This window comes from Teleopsis dalmanni, chromosome 2 (genome assembly GCF_002237135.1).
Source record: "Teleopsis dalmanni isolate 2A chromosome 2, ASM223713v2, whole genome shotgun sequence".
Classification (NCBI taxonomy): domain Eukaryota; kingdom Metazoa; phylum Arthropoda; class Insecta; order Diptera; family Diopsidae; genus Teleopsis; species Teleopsis dalmanni.
This window is the reverse complement of record NC_051847.1, coordinates 182,668,257-182,692,637: the sequence shown is the minus strand read 5'-3', so window position 1 is coordinate 182,692,637 and position 24,381 is coordinate 182,668,257. Positions and strand designations below refer to the sequence as shown.

General features: G+C 28.9%; 2 protein-coding genes across 5 annotated transcripts; one reads left to right on the top strand and one right to left on the bottom strand.

Moving 5' to 3' along the window:
- Nucleotides 1-1,977: 1,977 nt before the first annotated feature.
- On the bottom strand, nt 1,978-12,912 carry LOC119680486 (peroxisomal carnitine O-octanoyltransferase). Of its 4 annotated transcripts, none has more exons than XM_038093312.1 (9): nt 12,770-12,912; nt 6,516-6,916; nt 6,264-6,447; nt 6,003-6,208; nt 4,210-4,425; nt 3,968-4,159; nt 3,772-3,902; nt 2,302-2,718; nt 1,978-2,243 (listed from the first exon to the last, which is right to left on the bottom strand). In XM_038093312.1, the coding sequence occupies exons 2-9, from the start codon at nt 6,891-6,893 to the stop codon at nt 2,114-2,116; spliced, it is 1,854 nt and encodes a 617-aa protein (XP_037949240.1). In that variant the 5' UTR covers nt 6,894-6,916; nt 12,770-12,912; the 3' UTR covers nt 1,978-2,113. The 4 variants fall into 4 exon arrangements, with proteins under 4 accessions (XP_037949240.1, XP_037949237.1, XP_037949238.1 ...); XM_038093309.1 differs by lacking the exon at nt 12,770-12,912 and adding an exon at nt 12,505-12,543; XM_038093310.1 differs by lacking the exon at nt 12,770-12,912 and adding an exon at nt 12,313-12,416.
- Nucleotides 12,913-17,455: 4,543 nt separating this feature from the next.
- Nucleotides 17,456-22,199, top strand: LOC119680202 (RNA exonuclease 1 homolog). The gene is made up of 11 exons (XM_038092900.1): nt 17,456-17,680; nt 17,753-18,918; nt 18,973-19,153; nt 19,432-19,583; nt 20,135-20,269; nt 20,345-20,447; nt 20,777-20,876; nt 20,939-21,234; nt 21,303-21,603; nt 21,711-21,970; nt 22,043-22,199. Exons 1-11 carry the CDS (start codon nt 17,575-17,577, stop codon nt 22,120-22,122), a joined length of 2,880 nt encoding a protein of 959 aa, XP_037948828.1. The 5' UTR covers nt 17,456-17,574; the 3' UTR covers nt 22,123-22,199.
- The last annotated feature ends 2,182 nt before the right edge of the window (nt 22,200-24,381 follow it).

The following is a 24,381-nucleotide window of genomic DNA, read 5'->3' as shown; positions in this document are numbered from 1 at the left end:
AAACATTAATTTTATTTCTATTAGGTATAAACAATAATAGAGATTGGAAAAATTTGTAGAAGATATTTGTAAAACGGCTTGCTTATCTTAAATATAGTATTTATAAAATTTATTAATAGGTAAAGTAAATTTCCATTTTCAAACTTAGAAAATTTGGTTAATTTTTTACAAGTTTTTAATGTAGACTTGTTGTTTTTAATACAATAAAGTTGATAATGTAGACTTGTTTTTCATTCTCGCCAAAAAAGATGTCCCATTCAAATCTGAAGAACAAAAAAAGGTTCTTAGTTATTAAAAATTCTTATCGTTATAGTAGTCCAGTTTTCTTATTATATATGAAGAGAAGAGTCAATGAATTTTAATTCGATTTTTTTAAAATACATAAGGAATTTGTGGACTTGTAAGTCTCAAGTAGGAATACCATATATTTTATTTATTCATATTCTGATTGATCATTAGTGCTCACAAAATATCATTAAGGTTATTGTTGTATTAGTCCGTGAAAATCTAAATGGCAGATAACATGAAAGGAATTGTAAATACGTATACATGGGTTAGGATACGGTAGCGTAATAGAAGTGTGTAAGCGAAGGATATTGTTTGGGAACAAGAGTAAATTGAGGATGGGTGAAATTTTATTTGAGGTTGATCTGGGTTCCAGCAGCGACCAGGTATACGTCCGGGAGCCAATCGGAACACTTTCGACGTCCAAGTGACGTTCACCTTTTCCAAAAAAAAAGACTATGGCGTTGTTTTGACATTTTTGGTGTATCATATGGTAGTCACCGATTTCATCCATTCAATTTAAATAAATACTTACATTTCGGCAATGTTATGGATAGCATTTTTGGTTGAACTTTCAATTTTTTAAAATTATATAATCAGGACTTTGTAATACATAATACTTTGTCTTCGATTTATTAGGTCTATTGTATTCAGATACAATAAAATAAAATATAAAGTACTTTAAAAAAAATAACTTTTTCGATCCATGGCTGACTTGCATGAGTACTTACTTTTTGAGTCAATCTAATAAAACGCGAGATTATTTATTTGTCGTGTCGAGTATTTACATATATATATCGAGAGTATATATCGACAGTATATATATATCGCGAGTATATATATATCGAGAGTACATATATATCGAGAGTATATATATCATGGGTATATATATCAAGAGTACATATATATATCGAGAGTATATATATATATCAAGAGTATATATATATATATATCGAGAGTATATATATGTCGAGAGCATATATATATCGAGAGTATATATATATCAAGAGTATATATATATCGAGAGTAAATATATATCGATAGTATATATATATCGAGAGTATATATATATCGAGAATATGTATGTATCAAGAGTATATATATATCGAGAGTATATATGTATCGAGAATATATATACATCGAGAGTATATATATATCGCGAGTATATATATATCGAGAGTATATATATATCGAGAGTATATATATATCGATAGTATATATATATATCGAGAGTATATGTATATCAGGGGTATATATATCAAGAGTATATATATATCGAGATTATATATATATCGAGAGTATATATATATCGAGAGTATATATATATCGAGAATATGTATATATAAAGAGTATATATATATCGAGAGTATATATGTATCGAGAATATATATACATCGAGAGTATATATATATCGAGAATACATATATATCTTTATATATACATATAGAGACTATATGGATTATATATCTTTAACATATAGCGTCTCTATGGTTATATGTTTTTATCTTTCAATTTCGTGAATATACTTCCCCAACAAATTCAATAATTTAGTCACAATCTTTGTATATAAATTAATGTAAAACAAAACCTTTATTACGATATATCTTTATACATAATAAGAATACAAAATATATAAAAAATAATTATATTAAACAAAATAAAAATTATAAAAAATATATTTTATAATTGCACCTTTAGAAAAATGACTTCTTTATAGCTTATACATACTTACATACAATGCATTGACTTAGATAAAAACGTTGTTATATTCATTTAAATTAAGATATATTAATTTCAATCCGTAACACCTTCAATTACCAACAGTAATTTATAATTTTGAATTTTGTGCATCGTCCAGAAGTGTTCTTATTTTACGGAAAGTATCCATGAATGTAGCATTAAATTTATGAGCGCTCGTTTTAGTACTATCCCGCAATACAGTAGTTGAGATATAAATACTATTAAATAGTAATTAATAATTAAAACTTATTAAATTCATAAATAACAAATACATACGCATCCGATGTTATGGAATAGAATACTCCATACCCATCAAGTGTCATGGGCGCAACAAAACCAACATTTGCCGTAAAGCCCAGCGTGCTAGTAGATAGTACAAAATTACCACCACCACCACTTTTTGCATATAATGGATCCTCATAGAATTCAGGGATATCTATTTTATTTTCATAGGCTATACACCATAAACCGAATAAATGTCGATCTACGCCATGACCTTTTCGAGCTTCATTCATCATAAATTTATGATGTTCAACAGCATTACGGAAATCGTTAACAATTTCTGCGTTAGTTGACTTTGGATTTCTGAAGGTTTTAAGAAATTTATATACTTCAGATGTACACGATCTTAAAGTTTCCGTACGTCCATTGTAATAGTGACGCATAAGTGCTGTTTCGTATATGGGCGCAATTCTGAAATTTATTAAAAAATGTATTAATTGCAATTAATATATACGTAGAAGGTTTTATTTTTAATATAAAAAGAATTATAAACAGTATTTATATCTAATAATAAAAATAAACAATATTTTTAATAACTCGTGTATAATCAGTTAGCGATTAATTTGTTATCATCGTAATATAAACATAAGAAATTTTTGTCTTTTTATTTAAGCTTGGTCTGGTGATAGGAGCTAGGTCGTTATTCGGTAAGTGATAATACTACACATTTTTGTATTTATTCCATATGAAAAAAAAAAAATTTAATTATTAATAAGGCCTCATTCACTAAATAAGGTTTAGCATACTGAACCTGAACAAATACAGAGATACATGCCTTAGAAATTAAATAGATTTTGACTTATATCATGTTTCATATAATGCAAGTGAAATAGCTTGTTTGTATACATTTTATATACCATATAAAGCATATGACAATATTTCAAATTTTGGTAATTTCCCTTGTGGGAAATTTATTTTTAAGAGTCGCCATTTTTCACCTTAAATCACTTGATTTATTTATAATGAGCTCATTAAAGCTTCTTGTATAGTAAATTATTCTCATTAGCGGTCTTAATAAGCATAACTGTCGAAATGATAAAATGGAAACATGGTATAATATGGCGTTTACACTGGCCGAAAATGGCTTATTTTGAATAAACCATTTGAAAGTATTTACATTGGTTGGAGGTGCATCGTTTTCAAGAAAATGCAACCACCAAACATTTGCTTACCTATTTTTGTAAATACAAAAACAAAAACAGCTTTCTCAAACTGTCAAAATGCTATGAAAAAGCTTTTATTAAGGGTATGTTCAATGTATTTCATTGTATTTGGAACATATTTGGAATGCATTTGAACGTCATTGGGACGCATTCATATAGAATGTGATGAAATGGATCGCATTCGCGCTTGAATTTTTGTATGCAAGAATGAGCCATTCGCTTCTCATTTTCGATTTTTGATATAACATAATACACTCTCTTAACAACTGAATTATATGATCCTACATAATTTTAAACTTACTCATCGTGCATTAATGCATAAGCCAATTGCACTACAACTTGCACAAATGAATCCGGGTGAAGTTTCCAGGATTTTATATTCTCCTTAGCATATTCATCAAATACTTCATGTGTAATAATAACATCAGTACGCTATATAAATACACTCAGTTAAGACTGTTTTATATTTAATATATAATAAAACTCATATTACATACTCTTTGTTCACAATCTGCCATTACACGTTTAATTTCCTGCTTCAGCGTATCATTTAAATCAAAATTAAGTTCTGTTATGCCAACCAAAGGACCAGTTTCTGTTAATGACCAATCTGGTTCAGGCTCCTCAAATAAACTTAATTGTATAAATAATGCATAACTCACACTGACTGTACCATCGTAGCAAGAATGCTAGAAAGATTTCATTATTCATGCTTAAAAAATAAAATCATATACATTACTTCACCAACGAGCGAAAATCGGCCATTCTTGTACCCAATACAAGTACTACTGCGATCTCCCCATTTCGAATGAAAATCACCAGTTACCGCAAATTGTGACACTTCCTCATAATTTCTGGGCTCATGTTCATCAAGTGCGATTACAATACTAGAACTTTCAATTAACTTTAAAGTATCTGCATTAGCGGGTGAAAGTTCTTTCAACTGCTGGCGATTCTATATATATATTCAATATACATATATAAAAATTATTAATAATCAAATCAAAATATTATTATACAAAGTCCATAAAAATATTTATCGCATAAATTGACTAATTAGTTATATCAGTAATTGGGTGCCAAAATTATGATAATATATAAAATCGATAAAAAAAAATATTTGTTTCAGTCTGGCCTAGATTAGATAGTATGTGTGCAATGTACTATATTTTTAACTTATTAAAAACGTTTTTGTTCTATTAAGAATAACTGATAACGATTGTCGTTTGTCTTGACTGCAGGGCGATGAGAGTTGTGCTAACATTTTGTGTAACATTCCGGCTTTAATCTGAGTTAGAAGAAGAATACTGTCTCGAGATCTTCTCTACTCGAAACTGAGAATTTCTTAGAAACTACTAAATGAGGGACATTCGGAATTTCATCCGAAATTGAACGTCATCTCTTTGATAAAGATTAGTTGTGGCTTGATTTAGTATTATATAGAACAGCTTTGCTTCATTTAAGCCGTTTTTGATTGGTAAATCTGGGGTAATTTTTTCTAGATTCATTTTTAATGTAATTCTCATTTTCAATTGGTAAAGATCGAGTGAAATATATAACACTTGAGATTAATTTAAACACTCTAGATATTTTGCCAGAGTAGCAAGGTTATCTTGAAACTAACAGCTGACTTGATAAATAAAGTGATTTCGATGTAGTACATATATATATATATATACACTGCTACAAAAATGTTAGGTTACTTTAAAAAAGTTCGCTTGGATAACAAAATGTGACAGTTTGAGAGTAAATCTAGATTTAATTCAGATTTACCAATCGAAAACGCAATTGAAGTGCAGTATTTTGCCTTTTTCTATTCTATTTTATTATTTCAATTAAATTCTATTGTATAAATTCTATTGCTGTATACTACTGTACTCTGTTTTCACTTACGAGGGAAAGGGGTCACAATATTTTCGAGGTAAGGAATGCGTGTTGTAGCAGACGACAAACATCTGGTAGGCACCACCCGATACTGCTTGCAATATAAACAGTGAGTGAGTTTCATTAGCGGCACCTGATCGGAGGTGCAAAATTGGTATTGTAGTGTCATGTAATGTAATGTAGGGTCAGAGCTGTGTTGATTAATTGAGGCCTCTTTAATGGGAGTATTGTGGTGGCTGTGGTTAATATGTAAAGTCACGGGGCAGAATGACTGTATTTATTACAGTCATTCATTCTGGAGTTACATTCTACATACGAATGCTGTGCCCCAAAGAACAGCAGAGATGCTAGATGGATCTGGCTCACTCCTAAGGAGTTACCTGTATTCAAGTATATATCTTCAATTGGTACCAGTGGAACTCCAATGAGGGCATTTATAGACGCATTATACTGATACGCGTCTTAAGAAAACCGTGGTGTCAATCTTTAATAACAGGTAATCACGTGAAAAAACTGGGGACTCTGTATTCTACTCTATTTTATTATACTATGTTTGATGAGTAACCGATAAATATAAATGAAATGAAAATGTAATGAAGCATTGATCAATTTATGTCATGCATTTGACTAAATAGTCATAATATTTACATTAGCCCATGTGGTGCGTTCGTCATGCGTCAACACTGGTACACAGTCTCCTAAAGGTTCAACATTTATGATGGTGCGTACACGTTGCAGCATAACAAGTATTTGCTGTGGTGTTATTAAATTATCATCGGCATCTACGCATTCAAACATAAAAAGTCGTCCCCTGCCACTAATCAACACATGTGTAGGCGTTTTACCCTCAGAGACTATGAAGATATCGTAACATTGAAGAGGATGCTAATTGAGGTGAAACTTACTTACCAATTTTGAAATGTCCTTCAATATGATCTATTTCCACACCTGGTACACGTGTTGTGGAGAAGAAACGTTTATATAGCGCTGATGAATATTTGATTTTGCCACCATTTGAAGACAGTGGCTTGATTTTTGCTTTACGCAACAGATCCCAAAACTGGGCGGTATGATATATGATTCGTGCATAATTCTAAAATAAAAATATTGTCTAATTACTTCATACTATGTTAACAAGTAAAAATTTTAATTTATAACTACCTTTAGGAAATTCTCTGATGTTTCTGGTATACCAAGTAATTCTAAACGTAAAGGCATCGCCATAACAATATAAGGATTCAATGGAAAACGTAGCATGTGATAACCATACGAGTCCCACCACTCATCCAACCAATTCTTCATTTTTGAAGCGCGTTGCTTTAACTTCGCATGTAATTCCTTGCCTATGCCCTTCTCAAATTTTTCTATCACTTGACGTGAATTGGCCAACTCTTCCGGTGTACCGAATGGCTTCAGGGTCTCATAGTAGCGCTGCAATGTATCCTTCAAGTCCGGTAATGGCAAAGGTGGTAATGTTTCATCGAAATCGTAAGTGTTTTCATCGTCTTTATCAATAAAATAAATACCAGCGCGATCCATGCCTCTCTGTCAATAATAACAAACTGAAAGTAGTGTATGTAGAAAAATATTATTAATAAATAAAAAAAAAGACTAAGACTGTGCTAAATCTATTAATTTAAAAGTACTTTATTATGTATGATTAGTTAATCGTGTGGATTGCTTGAATGATCTGATAAGATTATATCAACGATACAATTTTATCGCACGCATATTGTGACTAGTAAAGTGAATTCGCTAATTTCATTCGCTCAATTATCATACAAAATAAATTTAAATGAGTTTCAAAAATACATATGGAATAGTGGGGTACAAAGTTCAAAATGAAATTAATTTATACTAAAATTTGAAACTAATAAAAAACAAATTGAAAGAAGCAAAGAAAGTAAAAAATTCAAATAAATGTTCTGGCCTTTTTTGTATTCAAAGATTAGTCAAAAGTACAATTCCAACAGATTTTAAAATTTTATTAACGATATAAGCGATTAGCTGGATTTTTATTTGATTTTTTTTTTAAATTTAACTAACTAGAGACGAAGTTCCAAAGTACTCACGATATCATTAACTTGTTAAGGTTGATATACTTGATAATATTATTATTAGGTCACTACGTTTGCGTTATAATTATGAGAAATTTATCACTATAATTATACATGTTTTTAATTATTTGCAGTGTAATTTTGCTTGTAATAATAAGATATTACTACTAATTGATGTAAGTTAATTTTTTAAGAATTTTTTTCATAACTTCTTTGAAAAAGATTAAAAAAATTAACATCTCTAATGTAGCACTCCATACATGAGACTATATCACTTTTTTTGCTACTATTTATATTACCATCGATTAGTTACAAATTTAACGAGTAGTTTCTGCTATTTACATATATCATTATGTTCGTTCAGTAATAGCTTGTTTTAATGGGTTAAACTGTATACTCTTTTTTTTAACATTGAGGTATTTTATATAGAGATTTTCTTCAGAAAATTAGATAAAGCGAAATAGTAAGTTATCCATTAAAGCTGAATTTGTAATAATTGATATTTTGTTATACTATGTAGAGACCACCAAATTTCCTTAATTTCGTCAAAATGAAATTAAGTTAATTTCGAAGGCGTTCATACTGCCACAAATTAAGGAAATCATATGTTTTTTGTTTACAAATCGAATGTTATAAATTACATGCTCCAAAAACCATTCGTCTCTGGGAAATTTTAAAAGTTGATTATTATAACTATAAAGTATGGCATTCAGTTGTTTTATTAGCTTTAGTGAATTTCAAGTATGTGAATTATTATTTTTCACTCTCTTTTAAATTAATAACAATTACAGTTTTTTTTTCTATATTCAAACTTAAAAATTTGCACTACTTTCATAATATTTTACGTTTTTTTTAAAGTCAATTGGCATTGATATTTATTCAAAAAAAATATCACTCTGTCGTTATCTTAACTTTATCTCTTGCTTAAAATTTATCTTACGCTTAGTTGCATTTGAAATGTCCTTTAATTTCAGCCTTCGGCAATTTTCCTTAATTTCGGTCTAACTTTAAAACTGAATTTTGTATGGATGTATGGAAAAAACAACTTAATTTCGCTGAAGCGAAGATGAAATTAAGATTTTAGTATCTGAACACAGCATAAGCTAATTATTGAACTACAGTGACACTATATTTGTGAAGTTATTTATTATTTAATCCTTTTATTCCTAGGTGGAACAGAGGGCCGTAACAAATAGTTTCCATTGAACTCTATCTAATGCAAGACGTTTTGTTTCACTCCAGCTCTTTCCAGCATTTCTTAATTCGGCTTCAGTTTGTCGTTTCCAAGCGGACGCCCTGGTCTTCTACTGCCTTGAGGGTTGAAATCTAAGACATTTCTTGCGATATCATCAGCGGGTTTTCTTAACGTATGGCCAAGCCATTTGTATTTGCGCATCATTATTTCATCAGTTATAAAAGGCTGATTCGTTCTAAACCAGAGCTCATTATTGGTTATGGTTGCTGGCCAGAATACATGAAGGATGCGTCGTAGACAGCGATTGACAAAGGCTTGTAGCTGTTGTGCGTCTCTTGCCGTTAGGTTCCAACTCTCACTACCATATAGTAAAGTTTATTTTACGTTTGCATTGTACAGGTGTATCTTAGTGCGTTGTGTGATGTTGGATGAACGCCAGATTTTGTTAAGGGTTCCAAACGCTTGCTTCGTTTTCGATAGCCTGTGCTGTATGTCTTGTGAAGTGGTAGACCAAAATGAAAATAAATCCAGTAAGTAATGCCGCTAGCAGTTTTGTTCGTTGCTTTTATTAATTTTGTATTTAATATATTAAATTTTGAATATGTTTTTGGACCTGGTTTCTTAATAATGTTTTTTGTTTATTTTATATCCGACTACAGGTCACCTTTTTTTTTATTTAAATGCTTGTTTAATACTTTTTAATATATTCTATACTTCGACTCTCATTGAAATTTATTATCAGGATTAGGATGTCAGGTTTTTGGCTCCGTTTTCGATATTGCACTCACTGTATTTAATGTTGTAATAATATATAGTAGATTCCATGATTAGCAACTCAGAACAAAACAATTATTGTAAATTGTTCTATTTATATAAATGGGAACAACTTTTTATGTTACTTTATAAATTTTTATAAAAAATGTTTTTTAAAACATAGTGTTAATGACTATTATTACGTTTAAATGGTATAATTAAGTATTAAAAAAAATCTGATACGTTATTTGAATATCATATATATTAAATATCAGCAGTATTAATTAATTTTCATTTCTAATGCTGTTCATAGTCATATCATAATCGAATAATCGATGTTTCATAGTAGAAACTTTTCATATTTTCATATATAAAAAAATTATTTTAAATGACTGTGATTTACATGACTTTATTTCTTTTTATTAATAGATGCAATTAAAATCCAATTACTTATTAAACATACATCAATAATTATTAAAGTTTCATGATAGTATCTTCATTTACTTTAATCATATTGAAAAGTGAATATTACCTCAATAGTTTTATGAAAGTATTAGGTTTTTATAAAACTTAATAAAATAAATTCTATTAATTGTTTTATACATCCCTCTAAAAAGAAAAACCTTTCCCAAAAGTTTTTTAAGAACATCTTGTGGAAAAAAAACGAGATCTAGAAATTTGAAAAATCCTACTTTTGATATGAAAGGAAGGTTATTTGGGGAAGAACATTTAAAGTAAAAATGTTTATCTATTTATATGTAGTAAGTTTGCTAGAGACACGAAATCTATACCTCTTAGAATAACAAATTGTTGATTAACCCTTTTAACATTAATTTTTGAACTTTAACCTGCTTTTGCCGGAGAACCAGATAATTAGGAAAAAAACAGGTTGAGAATTGAGCTCAGCTGTTACAAATTAACTGCTGAAACGGTTGATGAATCAAATGAGAGAAAAATAATACTTTGTTTTTTGCACGGTATTTTCACCCAGAAAAAGAAAACGTTAAGTACATAAGCGAGCAAACTCTACCAGTGAATTATATATTAATTGTTAATAATTGACATATTTATGTTACTAGTAGTTAAGTAACTATTAGATAAGTGTATTAAAACTTTTTTTAATAGACTCATTAATATTTTAATTATATAAAATGAACATATTCTTAATGATGTAAGTAGTTTAATATTTATTCAATATATTTGTGTCAACGATTTTATGCCGGAAAAGTGGAGAAAATTAAATTATATACTCGTAAAATTTCTTATTTGAGAAATGTTTAAAAGCATTTTTAATTTTTTGTTAATGAAATTATTTATGTCGTGAAGTGTATTTATTTTTAATCCACCAAGTACACTACTTGAAATTTATTATTAAATGTATATTACCGATTTAAGTAATTATAAAAATATTTAATTAAATATTTAATAAACTAATCGACACTTAACAACACTTAATCAACTTGACGATGCAAGCTATAGCGGCAAACTAAATAAATGTTTTTAAATTACGAAAGTACTTACCGAAGAAATACGTTTATGTTTAAAATCAAAGAGTAATTTAATTGGAAAAGTATAGTATATGAAAAAATGAGCTTTTAATATACTAATTATTCCGGCAGACGGTTGAAATGCCATAGCTGTAAGCTTTATATATATATAATATAATTGTTATAAATTTCTATGTAATACAACAAATTTAAAATGAAGCAAAATAAAGCTAAATAAAAAAAAAATAATTAATTAGTTTTATTCATTTTTCATATAAAGTAATTATTTTAGGCTTGCGCTTTTTAAAGTAATTTAATAACGCATATTTTTTTCTATGAAGTATAGTACTATGCTCAGACACATCTTAATTTTGCAAAAATCTTAATTTCATCTTCGATTCAGCGAAATTAAGTTGTGTTTTCCATACAAAATTCAGTTTTGAGGTCAGAATGAAATTAAGGAAACTGGCCTTAATTTCGTTGAAATGAAGGCTGAAATTTCAAATGCAACTATGCGTAAGATAAATTTTAAGCAAAAGATAAAACTGAGATAACGATAAGGTGACATTTTTTTAACTGTAATTGTTATTAATTTAAAATAGAGTGAAACTAATAAAATTACTGAATGCCATCCTTTATAGTTATAATAATCAACTTTTAAAACTTCCCAGAGACGAATGGTTTTTGGAGCATGTAATTTTTAACATTTGATTTGTAAACAAAAAACATATAATTTCCTTAATTTGGGGCAGTATGAACGCCTTTAAAATTAACTTAATTTCATTTTTACGAAATTTAGGAAATTTGGCGGTCTGAACATAGTATAAAGATTTACAATGATTTACTTTAGTTTCAGGTAAAAACTTTGAATATTAATGCTTAACGACAGACGTTTTTATTTATGATAGAAAAATTGTTCGTAATGAAGAATATTGATTACAATAATTAGATGAATTTTAAGCTGACCATGCAGCTGTTTTGGACACTACTAAACATCGAACAACTGTGAACTTAGAAAATGTGAATGATTAAATTGATATGGTTTTTTATCTTAAGGCTCTATAACGAAAACAAAACACTTATAATGATATTAATTTAAACATATAAAACTTGCTTAATATATTATTATCCCGTTTTTATGTTCTTTGCTTAATGTAAATAAATAAGAGAAAATATTGTTTGCAATTAATGTGAAAAACATATATATATATTTTACATGGAATTATTTATTTTTTTCATTAAGATATTCATTATATAAAAAAGTATATAATTTACAACCACTACATGCAAATATACTTATAAATTAAATACACAGTTGATAAGATAATAATTATACAGTTCAAAGAAATTTAAATTAATAGAGTACATGAACATTGTTAATATATTAATAAGTATTTGAAATAATCTTAAGATGGATATATTAACAAATTTTAAAAATATTAAATGAATAATTATGCTAAACTAACATAATTGAAACACCGGACAACTACGTCACAACTTGAACTTTGTGCTCAGACACTTGATTAGTTTTTAATGTAAATATGAGTAAAATGTTTACTTTAGTTCGTATTTAAATTAGGATATTGTTTCAATTTATTATTATTATTTAATATTTTTTAATTTTCTTATAAATTACTTAATATATTTTTAAAACATACAAAATTAATTAATTCACCCCGACGTTGTGAAGCAACAACAAAACAAAACAAACTGGATTCAAAAACATTTCTTAAAGCAAATGGTATAATTTAGAGAGAAGAAACAATTATGAGCAAATTATACCATTCGACCAAAATTAAGACAAAAAATAATTTATTTGTTTTAACCAAGGTTACCAGAATTGTTAAAGTTTTCTTGTCTGAATAAAAACAATTTCTAATAAAATTAATTTTTAACAGAAGTAATATGAAGCTTAAATCTCACCTTTTGACGAAAATTTGCTTTCTTTTTGGAATTGTTTAGTAATATTTTTATTTCGCTTTGCAGACAAATTAATCTGCAGGTTTCGATGGCGAAACATATTTGATTAACCACATACCACCACTTCAAAATTTCTTTCCTCAAGTCACATATTGGCAGCAGTTGAAGTATTTCTGTAAATATATTAAATTATAATTAAAATACAAATTAAAAATGTAAATTTAATTAAGTAAATTTATTTATATTTATAAAACATTTGTTATAAGTCCAGCAAAAATTCTATCTGTAAATATTAAACTAGTCGAATCTACACATTATAAATAGAAATATAAACAGAAAACAATGATAAAAAAAATTATGGGATGTTATTGGTAGAGAGTAGAATAAGACAGAAAAACTTATTTAATTCGCATCATTTAAGTGCTACTTTACGTTTTTATTGGAGTTTTTCATGTATTTTAAATCAATGTAAAAGTTAACTACATTGAAAATCTGATCATTGCACTTAATCAGAAATGTCAATATACTCTCAATAAAAAATTTTATTGTTTATTCAAAAAGAAAATTGATAATATTCATTGATGAGCCTAATTTGCTTCTTGACAACGTAACACTCCAACGAATAAAAAGAGGCACTAAGTGTTTCTAGTATCTTCCATTACTTTATAGAACAAAAAATATATACATATATATATCATTCTCAGGAGATAGGAATTTAACATATAGATCAAACAAACTTTCCATAGATATTCAGCACAAAGATCTAACAAACTTTGTTTTGTTTAATTTGGTTTTTAAGCAAACGGCGAAAGAATGACGTTAGTAATAAACATCTCTACGTAGCCAAATTTAAGAGGTATATCCGTAATGTGCATTCAGTTGCTGCTGAACCACACTATAACTCATCTGAAATGTCAAATTTCATCGTCATTCCGCTACTATAATCCTTAAAATGTGTTAGGCTGACAGCGTTTACCAACAATAACAATGTTTAACGAAAATGTTTCTCTATTGTGTTGAAATTTAGAAGGAAATGTTCCTATATAAAATTGCAATGATGTTTATTATTACATATTTGTATAAAGAGTATAGATCATTTACAATATTTACCTAAAGTTATAACAATCATCCTTTTTTTAATACATATTTTAATATCATTTCTCTGTTCCAATCTTCAAAGCATGCGGTATATTTATACAATAATTTAGCCGAACATTAATTATGTATATATGAAAACTATTATGCAAACTAAAAAACTATTCACAAGTAAATTATATCGGAAACTAAAATAACAGATGCTGAGCTGCTGTCCGAATATCTCCATATTTGATTTTGCATTAATTTTTCACCACATTTTAAACACTTAAACACATTCTCTGTTTAATGTTTCAATCAGCTCATTTCCGACAGTATTCTAAATAAATAAAAAAACAAATACTATATTTATTGTCCCTATTTCTCATTGTAAATAATAAAGAAAATATACACCAATTCAAAATCATATTCACGATTTTGAATATCAACTTATAGTAAATAGGTCTGTTCCACGAGCTACACATAGTAACTTTGAGTAACACTGTGTATACACAATTGCGTTCCACGAACAAATTTGTGAGTAAATGAGAGCATCTGAGAGAGCGTAACATCCCTGTCGAAATTTGAAAATGTTACACAGACTTTACTCATGCATTTTATATGAAGTAAAATTTGTGTTTATGTGTAAATCAGCTGTTATGGTTTGAATTCAAATTTTTGTATTGTTTGTTTGCGCGGCATTTGTGAATATTAAAAAATTCTGCATTTTTAATTGTAACAACTGTAATAAATAAATATTGAAATGGATAAAAACATAATAAATATTTTATTAAGTGATTTAAGTAACACAACACAACCAGAATATAGAATTGGTGTATTCGATATTACATAAAAAAAAAAAGAAAACGTGTGTGTATAAAAAATTATATACAAGATGTTGTTTGCAAATATGACGACAAGGAATTCAAAACTCATTTCCGCATTTCGCGGAGCCTTTTTAATTCTTTGGCTATAAAATTTCAAAATAGTACCGACTTTATTGCACTGCGAGTAAGTGAGCTGAACATTTCTTCAGAAGCTCACGTTGCTGTTTTTTTATGGTTTGCTGGCCACGAAGCATGTTGTTTTAGAGATTTATCAGATCGCTTTAATCTCTCTTTATCGTCAGTAAACCGAGTTATAAGTAGGATGATAACTATCTTTAGCAACATGTGGCCGGATATAATTGCATGGCCCAGCACATCAAAAAAGGAAGAAGAAAGATAATTTTCCGATTCTTATGCAATTTCACAAAAGTTATAGGTAAGGATTTATGTGCATATAACCGCTGCATATATATTAATACATGTTACTTTGCAGGTTGCCTAGATGGCACTCGTATAACTATTGATTCTCCTAGAGATCGTAAGGACGACTACATTGACAGAAAAGCAAATATTTCATTATGCTTGCAAGCCATCTGTGATGAAAACAGAAAATTTATTAGCATATTTGTCGGATATTCAGGCTCCTGTCATGACAGTTGGGTCTTACAAAACTCGCTTATTTATATGCGACTACCATCGAAGTGTAGAGGTAAGTTCTTTGGAAAAAGATATAAGATTTATTGAAACCTCTTACGTTTACAGAATACTATCTACTGACTGATTCCGCATACCCCTGTACACAACACATTATTACGCCATATAAAGACAGCGGGTGTCTTACTCGTGCACAAAAGAATGTCAATAGAAAATTGGGGTCAGGTCGAATACTAATAGAAAATGCATTTTGTATTTTAAAACAACGTATTAGACAGCTGTACTACTGTAAATTTAAAGGAGTTGAAAAACCGTGTCACTTTATAAGAGCATGTTTCGTTTTGCACAATCTTGCAAATGAAAACGACTTAGAATTCACATTTTCAGAACAATCTGAGGAAGATAATGATGTCAACAACCACATCCCTTTTAGATCAAGTATCGTTAGACATTCGATTTGGAATGAATTACAAACAGAAAATAACTTGGATTAAAGTGTTTATTTGTATATTGCTTATTTTTCATTAATGAATTTTATTAATATTGCAATAAAGAACTTAATTCTAATTAACATATTAACATCACATTTTATAAATATATACTTAATTCTATCTTAAAGTAGCTTTAAAATTACATTATTTAAATAAATTTTAAATTCTAACTAAACATAAAGACTATAATATTAAAAGTAAATATGTTTTTAACATAATGTGTCCTAATAATAATAATATGTAATATATAAAAATAAGTTTAAAAATAAATAAATAAAATATATTAATTATTTTATTATTAATGTGTTTGTTTGTTATTTTTCAATTTCTATTTCTACTATTTTGTTTTTCAAAAAACAGCTGTTTTCACCAGACTTTACACAAAGCTGTTCCATGAAAATTTGTGTAAAGAGCGTAATCTGGCACTTTATTTGTGTTACGCTCTCAGTTTGTACTTTACTTCTGTTTTACTCATGGTTTACTATGTGTAGCTCGTGGAACAGACCTAATATTTATTTACAAACACAGATATGTTAAATTGGATAAAAACTTGGAAAGGCTTATTTTAAGCAGATTTACAACATTCTTCATAAATACCAGGTCACAACATATTTATGACTAGTAAATATATATGTTTTTTGACATTAGACATACTATTTTCAGATGATAAGAGATGCAAATGCGAACAATCCTATTTTAATTAATTATATACGGTATTTTCTTAATTTAAATTAATTTGTATATATCAAAAGTTTTAAGGATATATTGAATATTTTGTATAATTTCAATTCAAAAGTGTGCTGTCTATCTTGTAAAAGTATTCAGAATGCGAAACATCAAAATTTCCCATATGTTGAATTATTGTTACGTACACGGTAACAATAATTCAATAACTTCCTTGAATCAGATTTCCTCACAAAGTTTACAAATAAATTTCATTTCCTTTACAAACATGTTTAAATACATATAAATTATTTAAGAACAAATAAACCAAAATAAGGAATTTTGAATGCAACCTGAAAAAATATGGATCTGGAAAAGGATATTATCGAAATTTGACATATTTTACAAATGACACAAAATGAAGACTTAAGCTTGATATATTTGATGCTACAAGTAGGCAAACCAAGTATATATTTGTTTGAAAGTATATACCAAAGCTCATACTTGGTCTGCATACTTGGTGTGCATACATATAGCAACGTCTATATCATGCTTTACATACATACATTAATAGCTTAAATTTTATTTCACACAGATAACAACAAAATAAACGGGAAAGATGCAAAATAAATATGTTTTAAAATTGAACTCGATTTCGCTGAGTGGAAGACTGACAGTTATATTAGCAGATGCTTTCTCAACCTAAGTTTAAACTCGAATAATCCTAAAAATTCGAAGTTTATTAACTTTTTCATTGAGGAAGCCCTTTGCAAAATTAAGCTGAAGAATAATCTGTATTATTCTTTTTATAGCTAAAGCCAACAAAATTTATTTTAGTAAATAAATGTGTTAATAGTGCTAAAGTCAAAAGTATGTTTCACTACATTCACTGAACACACTACACAAAAAAATGCTACGAAAGACCTTGGCAGCTCTACACTTATTGTGAAATTTGACACTTCATTGGAAATGAAAAACAAAAGAGTCCGAAATTGTAATATTATTTGTAAATAAATGTTTGTTTCTTTTGATAAGAACAATTGATGCTTTATTATATACTTTCATACATTTCAAATACAATTGAGATAACTGGTTTAAAATGCTACCTTCATTGGGACTGTTTAAGGACTTTGTTTGTCCATTCTTCACCGGTGGACCAAAGAGTTGCAACCGCTCTTTTTGTCATTTTAAGCATATGCGTCCAGGTAAAGATATAAACACATACAATATTTATATTATGCAGCGCTTATTCACGTTTGTTTTTATATATACAACAGAAGAAAACACAACGCCACCTCCAGTCCCCGTTTACATTCCAACACCGAAATTACTCGCATTACCTGAACTTGTTACTAAAAAGAAAAGCAATCAGTTGGAATACCATCCAGAAAAACCTGACTTAAATGCTTCTCCTACAAAAGTTAAACTTAATGATGCGAATGTTCCAAAGTACACACCAGCACCAACAGGTATTAAAGATTATAAACAAATCGATTTAAGTGAATGTGAAGAAGAATTGGAAGAATTAACACTTTTAATTGCGGAAAATGAAAATATAAACGATAATGTGTCCCGAAATGATAATGTAGCTGATACTGCAGAAACTAAAAGTAAGGCAAACGAGTCTGCTTGTAGTAAAGAAATTATAAAAAACGATACACGTAAGGATATTACATCACACAATGAAATTCAACAAAGTTCAAATGAATCCAGCAGTAGTAAAGAAAATAAAAACAATATTACTAAAGAAAAATCATCGTCATCACACACCAAAGATAAACATAAATCTTCACACAGTAGTAGGCGACGACATAGCTCCCAAGATAAAAGAAGTTCGCAAGACAGTAGACATAAAAGTTCAACTGATAGTAAAGATACAATCAGTTCTAAAAGCAATAGCAAGCATAAAAGCAGCAAACGGCGTGAAGAACCTTCATCGCGTTCATCTTCCTCTAGAAAAAAGCACAAGTCTTCCTCACCGAATCGTAGTAGTAGAAAACATCACAGTGGTGATGAGTCAAAACACAGAAGTTCTTCTTCATCAAAATCATCCAGAACAAAATCAAAATCAAAACATTCTTCATCCACAGATAAAAACACAACAAAAGATAAAGATAGAACAGAAAATGATATTTCTCCAAATAAACAATGTAAAGCTAAAGAATACCTTCATATGGAGTTGGATATTTCAGAGGAAGACGAAACTGATCAATGCAAAAACATATTTGATGAAATTGAACAAAATATGAAAAGTTTGTGCGAAGACACAGCTAAAATCCAAAAAACGGATAACAGTTTAAAACGCAAACCGTCTGTAGAAGATCCTGTTATTGATGGAGTTTCTAAATCCAAAAAGCGGGTAGCATATGAAAATGCAGAGAAATGCAAATCACTGTGTCCTAAGGTTTATAAAAGACCGGATCATTTACAAAATGCTATGCGGGTATGTTTTTTAATGAATTTTAAATAAATGCCGACTGTTAATTTTTAATTTTAGGCTATTTATCAACGCCAATTAGAAGCTAAAATGAATCAAAAAGAGGAAGAAGAAACTTTAACGAAGGCACAATTAAGTGTTGAAGTTCCAACAACCACAAATAAGTCTGCAAACGATTTAGGCAAACTGGAAGAGAAATTAACACCATTAATTAAGCCGTGTTCTTTACAACCGCCTAAATGTAAGTACTGATGTAATAGAGCACAGTTTAGATTTGGTTTGGCTTAGTGGGGACCGTGTACTCAAAGCCCACTTGGGTTTAAATAATGATTTATTGTGATACTTGCCACGGAATAGTAGCACAGTGTATCGACATTACTTTTGCCTGAAAAACACTACAATGGTTTGTTAGTCGAAGCGATATGATTAGACCCAATTTATTGAAAAATATGTCTCTGCCCACTATTTCATCTACTATAATTTTGAGTTTTTAAGTTTTGTAATTTTTTGTATTTTTAGCGAGAACTATTGCACCTGTCTCGAGTATAATTGCTATAGAGCGTGCTAAAAAGAAAATCGAAGAACTTAAATCACAAAGAAAACAAGCATTTACACAAGCACAAACCACTAGAGGCGGCTCAAGAGTAGCTCATCGACCTACACCTGAACAGGTTTGTATGCATATATTATTAAAAGTTATACATTCAAATATATATTGAAGCTCTTTATTATAACAACTATATAAGTCCAACAAAATCGAAGTCGATTATTAACTATAGGGCCTATTTACACTATCATGAACGTGAGATGAACTTGACGACAACATGAACTGTCAGTTCAGTTTACACTATCAGGAACTCTCATGAGCGTGAAATTTGTTTTGTTTTTGTAAACGTATAAAATGCTTGTGTTTAGTGGTGTAGAGCACAGAAATTCAGAGTATTTAGCATTAAAAGGTCAACATAAACATAACATTGCATATGTATGCGTGTCAAGCTGAAGAAACGCAGCAAATTTCATTGCGTGAAATTCATGAACTTCACATCACACTTCACATCGCAACCGGTTTTCAAGTTCATGTTCCTGTTCATGATAGTGTAAATAGGCCCATAGAGTAGTATATTTTATTAGATTTATTTGAGTTCTATACATTTCTTGTTATAGGACATACAACTTGTAAATTATAAATTTTATTTTATTCTAATATCTTATTTAATTGTAGAAAACTGAACCCGCACCACCAGTATTGGAAGCAAACTCGTCAAAAATATCCTATAATTTACGTATGCAGTACTACACTATGATGGTGGCCCATTGTAAAGTTATATATCCCAATCTAGCAGATGCTTATGTTAGAGTGAGTTGAAAAAACAAATTATATATATAGTTAATATTTTGATTTATATTCAATGGTTTTATATGATTTCTGCAGGCACAAACGGAAGAGATTACGGTTTTTAAGAAATGTAATACACCGATTACGTACAAAAGTAGTTGCTCATTGGCAATTAATAAATTAAAAAAGGAGGCTGCAAGTAAGTATTCAAAAAATATAAAAAATAAACTCAATGGTAACTAAAATAAGTATTTAAAGTAAAAATAAAATGTTCGGATTACATATTATTCAATTACGCAATATTAGTTAAATCATTAGTCACTTCAATTAAAAATAATAAAAATTAAGTATATGATTACTATATGTCAGTCTTAAAAGTCCTGAAGTACCATAAAATCAAACTGAAAGTGAAAAAATACAATATTAGTTAGTAATAGAAGTTTTCACGTCGTGCTTATACCACAAACGGAACATTCTTAATGTAAAGTAGACGAAAAATGAAAAATTGCATATACTTTACTTTTACAGACTCAGGCAATAAACCTGAAACAGCAAAATTGGAGTCACATGAAGTGAACTTAGCAGGTAAATTATCCTTGGATAGGAGGTGGAGCTTACAGAAGAAACCGTAAGTACACTATTGACTATGAATAGGATGGGAATATTATAACACAAGTTATCTTTATGTAGGATAAAGAAATTAGACTCTAGTGAGGAGCCATTCGATAATTTAAGCGATGTGGCTGCTTATGATATGGTTTATGGTTTAATACTGACTGAAGAGCAATTGGAACAAAATGGTTTTCCGCGACCAGGTGAACGCGCGGGCATGGCTAAAATAAATTTGATTAGAGCCAAAAAGAATTATGTTTCCCAATATGAACGTTTATGTAGTCGTTGCGGCAAACTTTTCAATATAAATATGTACGATGAACAATGTGTCGACGAATGCAATTACCATGCGAAGGGTATCGGTCGGTTTAACAGTAAGTATTTTTACTGTATAAAATATACTTATTTTTTATGTATTTTACTTTTATGTGTTTACTTTTAGATTTTACAGAAAGTTTGTATCGTTGCTGTCAGAATTCGATGAACTCACCTGGTTGTTCGTATGCAAATTATCACGTCACAGATAATACGCAGAATAACATATTGAAAGGTTATGTTACTACTATGGACAAAGATCCTAGTTATGTATATAAAAAGAATGATATATATGCACTCGATTGTGAGATGTGCTACACAACTGAAGGCATTGAATTAACACGTATAACCGTCGTAGATATCAATGGTGATATTGCTTATGATTCACTAGTTAAACCCGATAATAAAATTATTGATTATAATACAGTGTAAGTGAAAAACTAAATTCGAATTCGAACTAAATTAATTTAATTAATTTAATCTAATAACAAATTGTTTATTTAATAAAAATATTTATATTTAATTATTTATTAAGTTATTCTGGCATAACAGAGAGCATGCTATCTAATGTCACTTGTAAATTAATCAATGTGCAAGCGGTATTGCTGTCGATGATACATTCTAAATCGATACTTGTGGGTCACAGTTTGGAAAGTGATTTAAAGGCATTAAAAATAATACATAGCTCAGTGGTAGATACATCGATTTTATTTCCGCATCGAATGGGACCACCAAAGAAACGTGCGCTTAAAACGCTGTGTATTGAATTCTTAAAGCTAATAATTCAAGAAAGTGGTAAGTAGACTTCAACGGTTATGTTATATACTAAATGATATTTAATTGTACTTTTTTTTTGTTGTCTTTCAGAGCATGGACATAACAGTGCTGAAGATGCTGCTGTATGCATAAAATTATTGAAATTTTATCTTCGTAATCGTATTGCTTAGTAAAATCTAAATTCTAAATATTTGCGTTGTAACAATCAAATATTTGTAAAATATAACTTGAATAAGGAAATTAAATAGATGTTTTACGAATTTTAATTTGCTAATTATATTTCTTATTTTAACTATTTTATAGTTACTATTTTTTAATTAAAGAGAGTAACTAAAAAACTTACTGTATTCTGAAGAAAATTTATGTTATAGGAAAAAATGTAACTAATTTAAATATCGTATTAATATATAGGAAGAGTGTAGGTGTAAGTGTAATTTAATATATAAGTTATTTAATATTCGTATAATAACAGAAGGGTTAAACATTATGTAACTGATATCATAACATTGTTGTATATATAATTCATATTAGTTCTGTTATTTAATGTTTTTTCATAAAATCATATTTAAAAACAATTAACAATTGAAATAAATTTTTTTTTTATTACAATTGTAAATAAGAAACTGTAAGCAATTCGTCTTAGATCAACGACATTCAATGTCAATTACAAAACCAAGTAATATCGGTATTACTATTATTAATTAAATTATTTACACATTCAACAATTTACTTGCATTAATATTTTCTTAATATTTCTGTTTCAAAGTATTTACTATATTTAATTTCTTCTTGATTTATTATTTAAAGTATTTATTTGAATTTATTTATAAATAAATTGCTAAAACAAAATACAATAGTTCAAATTAGTTTATTCAAAAAATACTCTGTTCAAAATATTTATTAGTTAATAAAATCATAATAAATGTATTTAAATTTAAGTTAAATTATTTGTTAAGTTATACTTTATTACTGAAATGGGAGATTTAATTTATATTTAATAAAAAATATTTATAATTAAAATGTACTTTTTATTTAATTTATTGGGTCAAAATTTTAAATTTTCTAAAAATATCTTTATGATTATAATAATGTTAAAATTATTGTTTAGTAGATAAGGTTTGTAGCGTTATTTAGAAGATGAATTACTAAACTTATATTTGTAAGCAAAAGAATTATATATAGAATTAGGCTTATCTGTCCCAAGCAAAACGGAATCGATAGCTAATTTTAATATTTTGTTGTACCTAATAGGTTTTGTTGGAATAGGTTGTACGTAAAAAAAAGTTTCTGAGCCTTAACAGCTCGCCTACCGTTGTCCTTTTAGAAGTGTTTGCAAAGAAATTATACATTAAAAAATTATGTTGCCATATTCCAGCAGCAATTCAAACGGAATAGATCATTGTAAAAATAATTGAAGTCACAGATTACAACAAAAAATTCTTTAGTGTCTAAAGTAAATGAGATAAGTAGAGATAAGATTTATTCTCATTCCAGGTTGGAGTGGCGGCATTGAGCATCAAAACCAACTTGAATTTAAATAATGGCCCGTTATGATACCTTGAATTAGCGTTGTTCATACTTTACTGTTTAACATATAAACAATGCTAAAAGCATGGTTCTCTCATCGACAGTAAACCAACTTGAGAAGTCTATAAACTTGGTCAAGTTCCTAATTTTGTAGTATGTCAGTTCTGTCAGGTCGGTAAGAAAGAGGGCACTGAAGATTTTGAATCTTTTTTTAGCAAATTATAGCCAGTAAAACCTAAGGCAGTGTTCTCCTCCGCTGCAGAGCCATAACTCCGACAATTGTCTGCATAGGATAGTCTTAGTAACATAGCATTTCCTCCTCATAATAAGTGACATGTAATCACTGATACTGTAGTGCTGTGCAGGTAAGTGATTGACAGGTACATTTCTTGTCCAGTTTGGACAAGGTCAATCTTAAGATCTGACAGGAATTTTCATTTGTCCTTTAATTTTATATTTGTTTTAAATTGCTAGCTTGGGTGTGTTGCAAGTAAGATATCAATATCCCATAAATGAATGATAGAGAGCAGATTGCTTGCTAATTTGCTCTGCAGCTGCACAAGTTGTCCCTGATTCCAGGTACCCGTGTGAGCTAAGCACTTATATGCTTAGTTTGCTCGTTAAGAAAACTTTGGACTTATTAAACTGTTAAGGATTCAGCTGTAGCTGTGGCAGAGATTTAATTGTGTATAGCTTGGCTATCCGAGAAGATTACGAGACTTAACATACATCGGGGTTCTTGTTGCATAGGACACACTTTGCAGCTACTGATACTATAATGATTCAGTAGCCGAAGCGAGGCAGTAACACCCAACTTATAGGACAAAATAAAGACCACTGTAGGGTCTCTTTGGCATGTACAATAAGAATTTTGGGGGTAAAGTCACTTAAAATATTTCGGA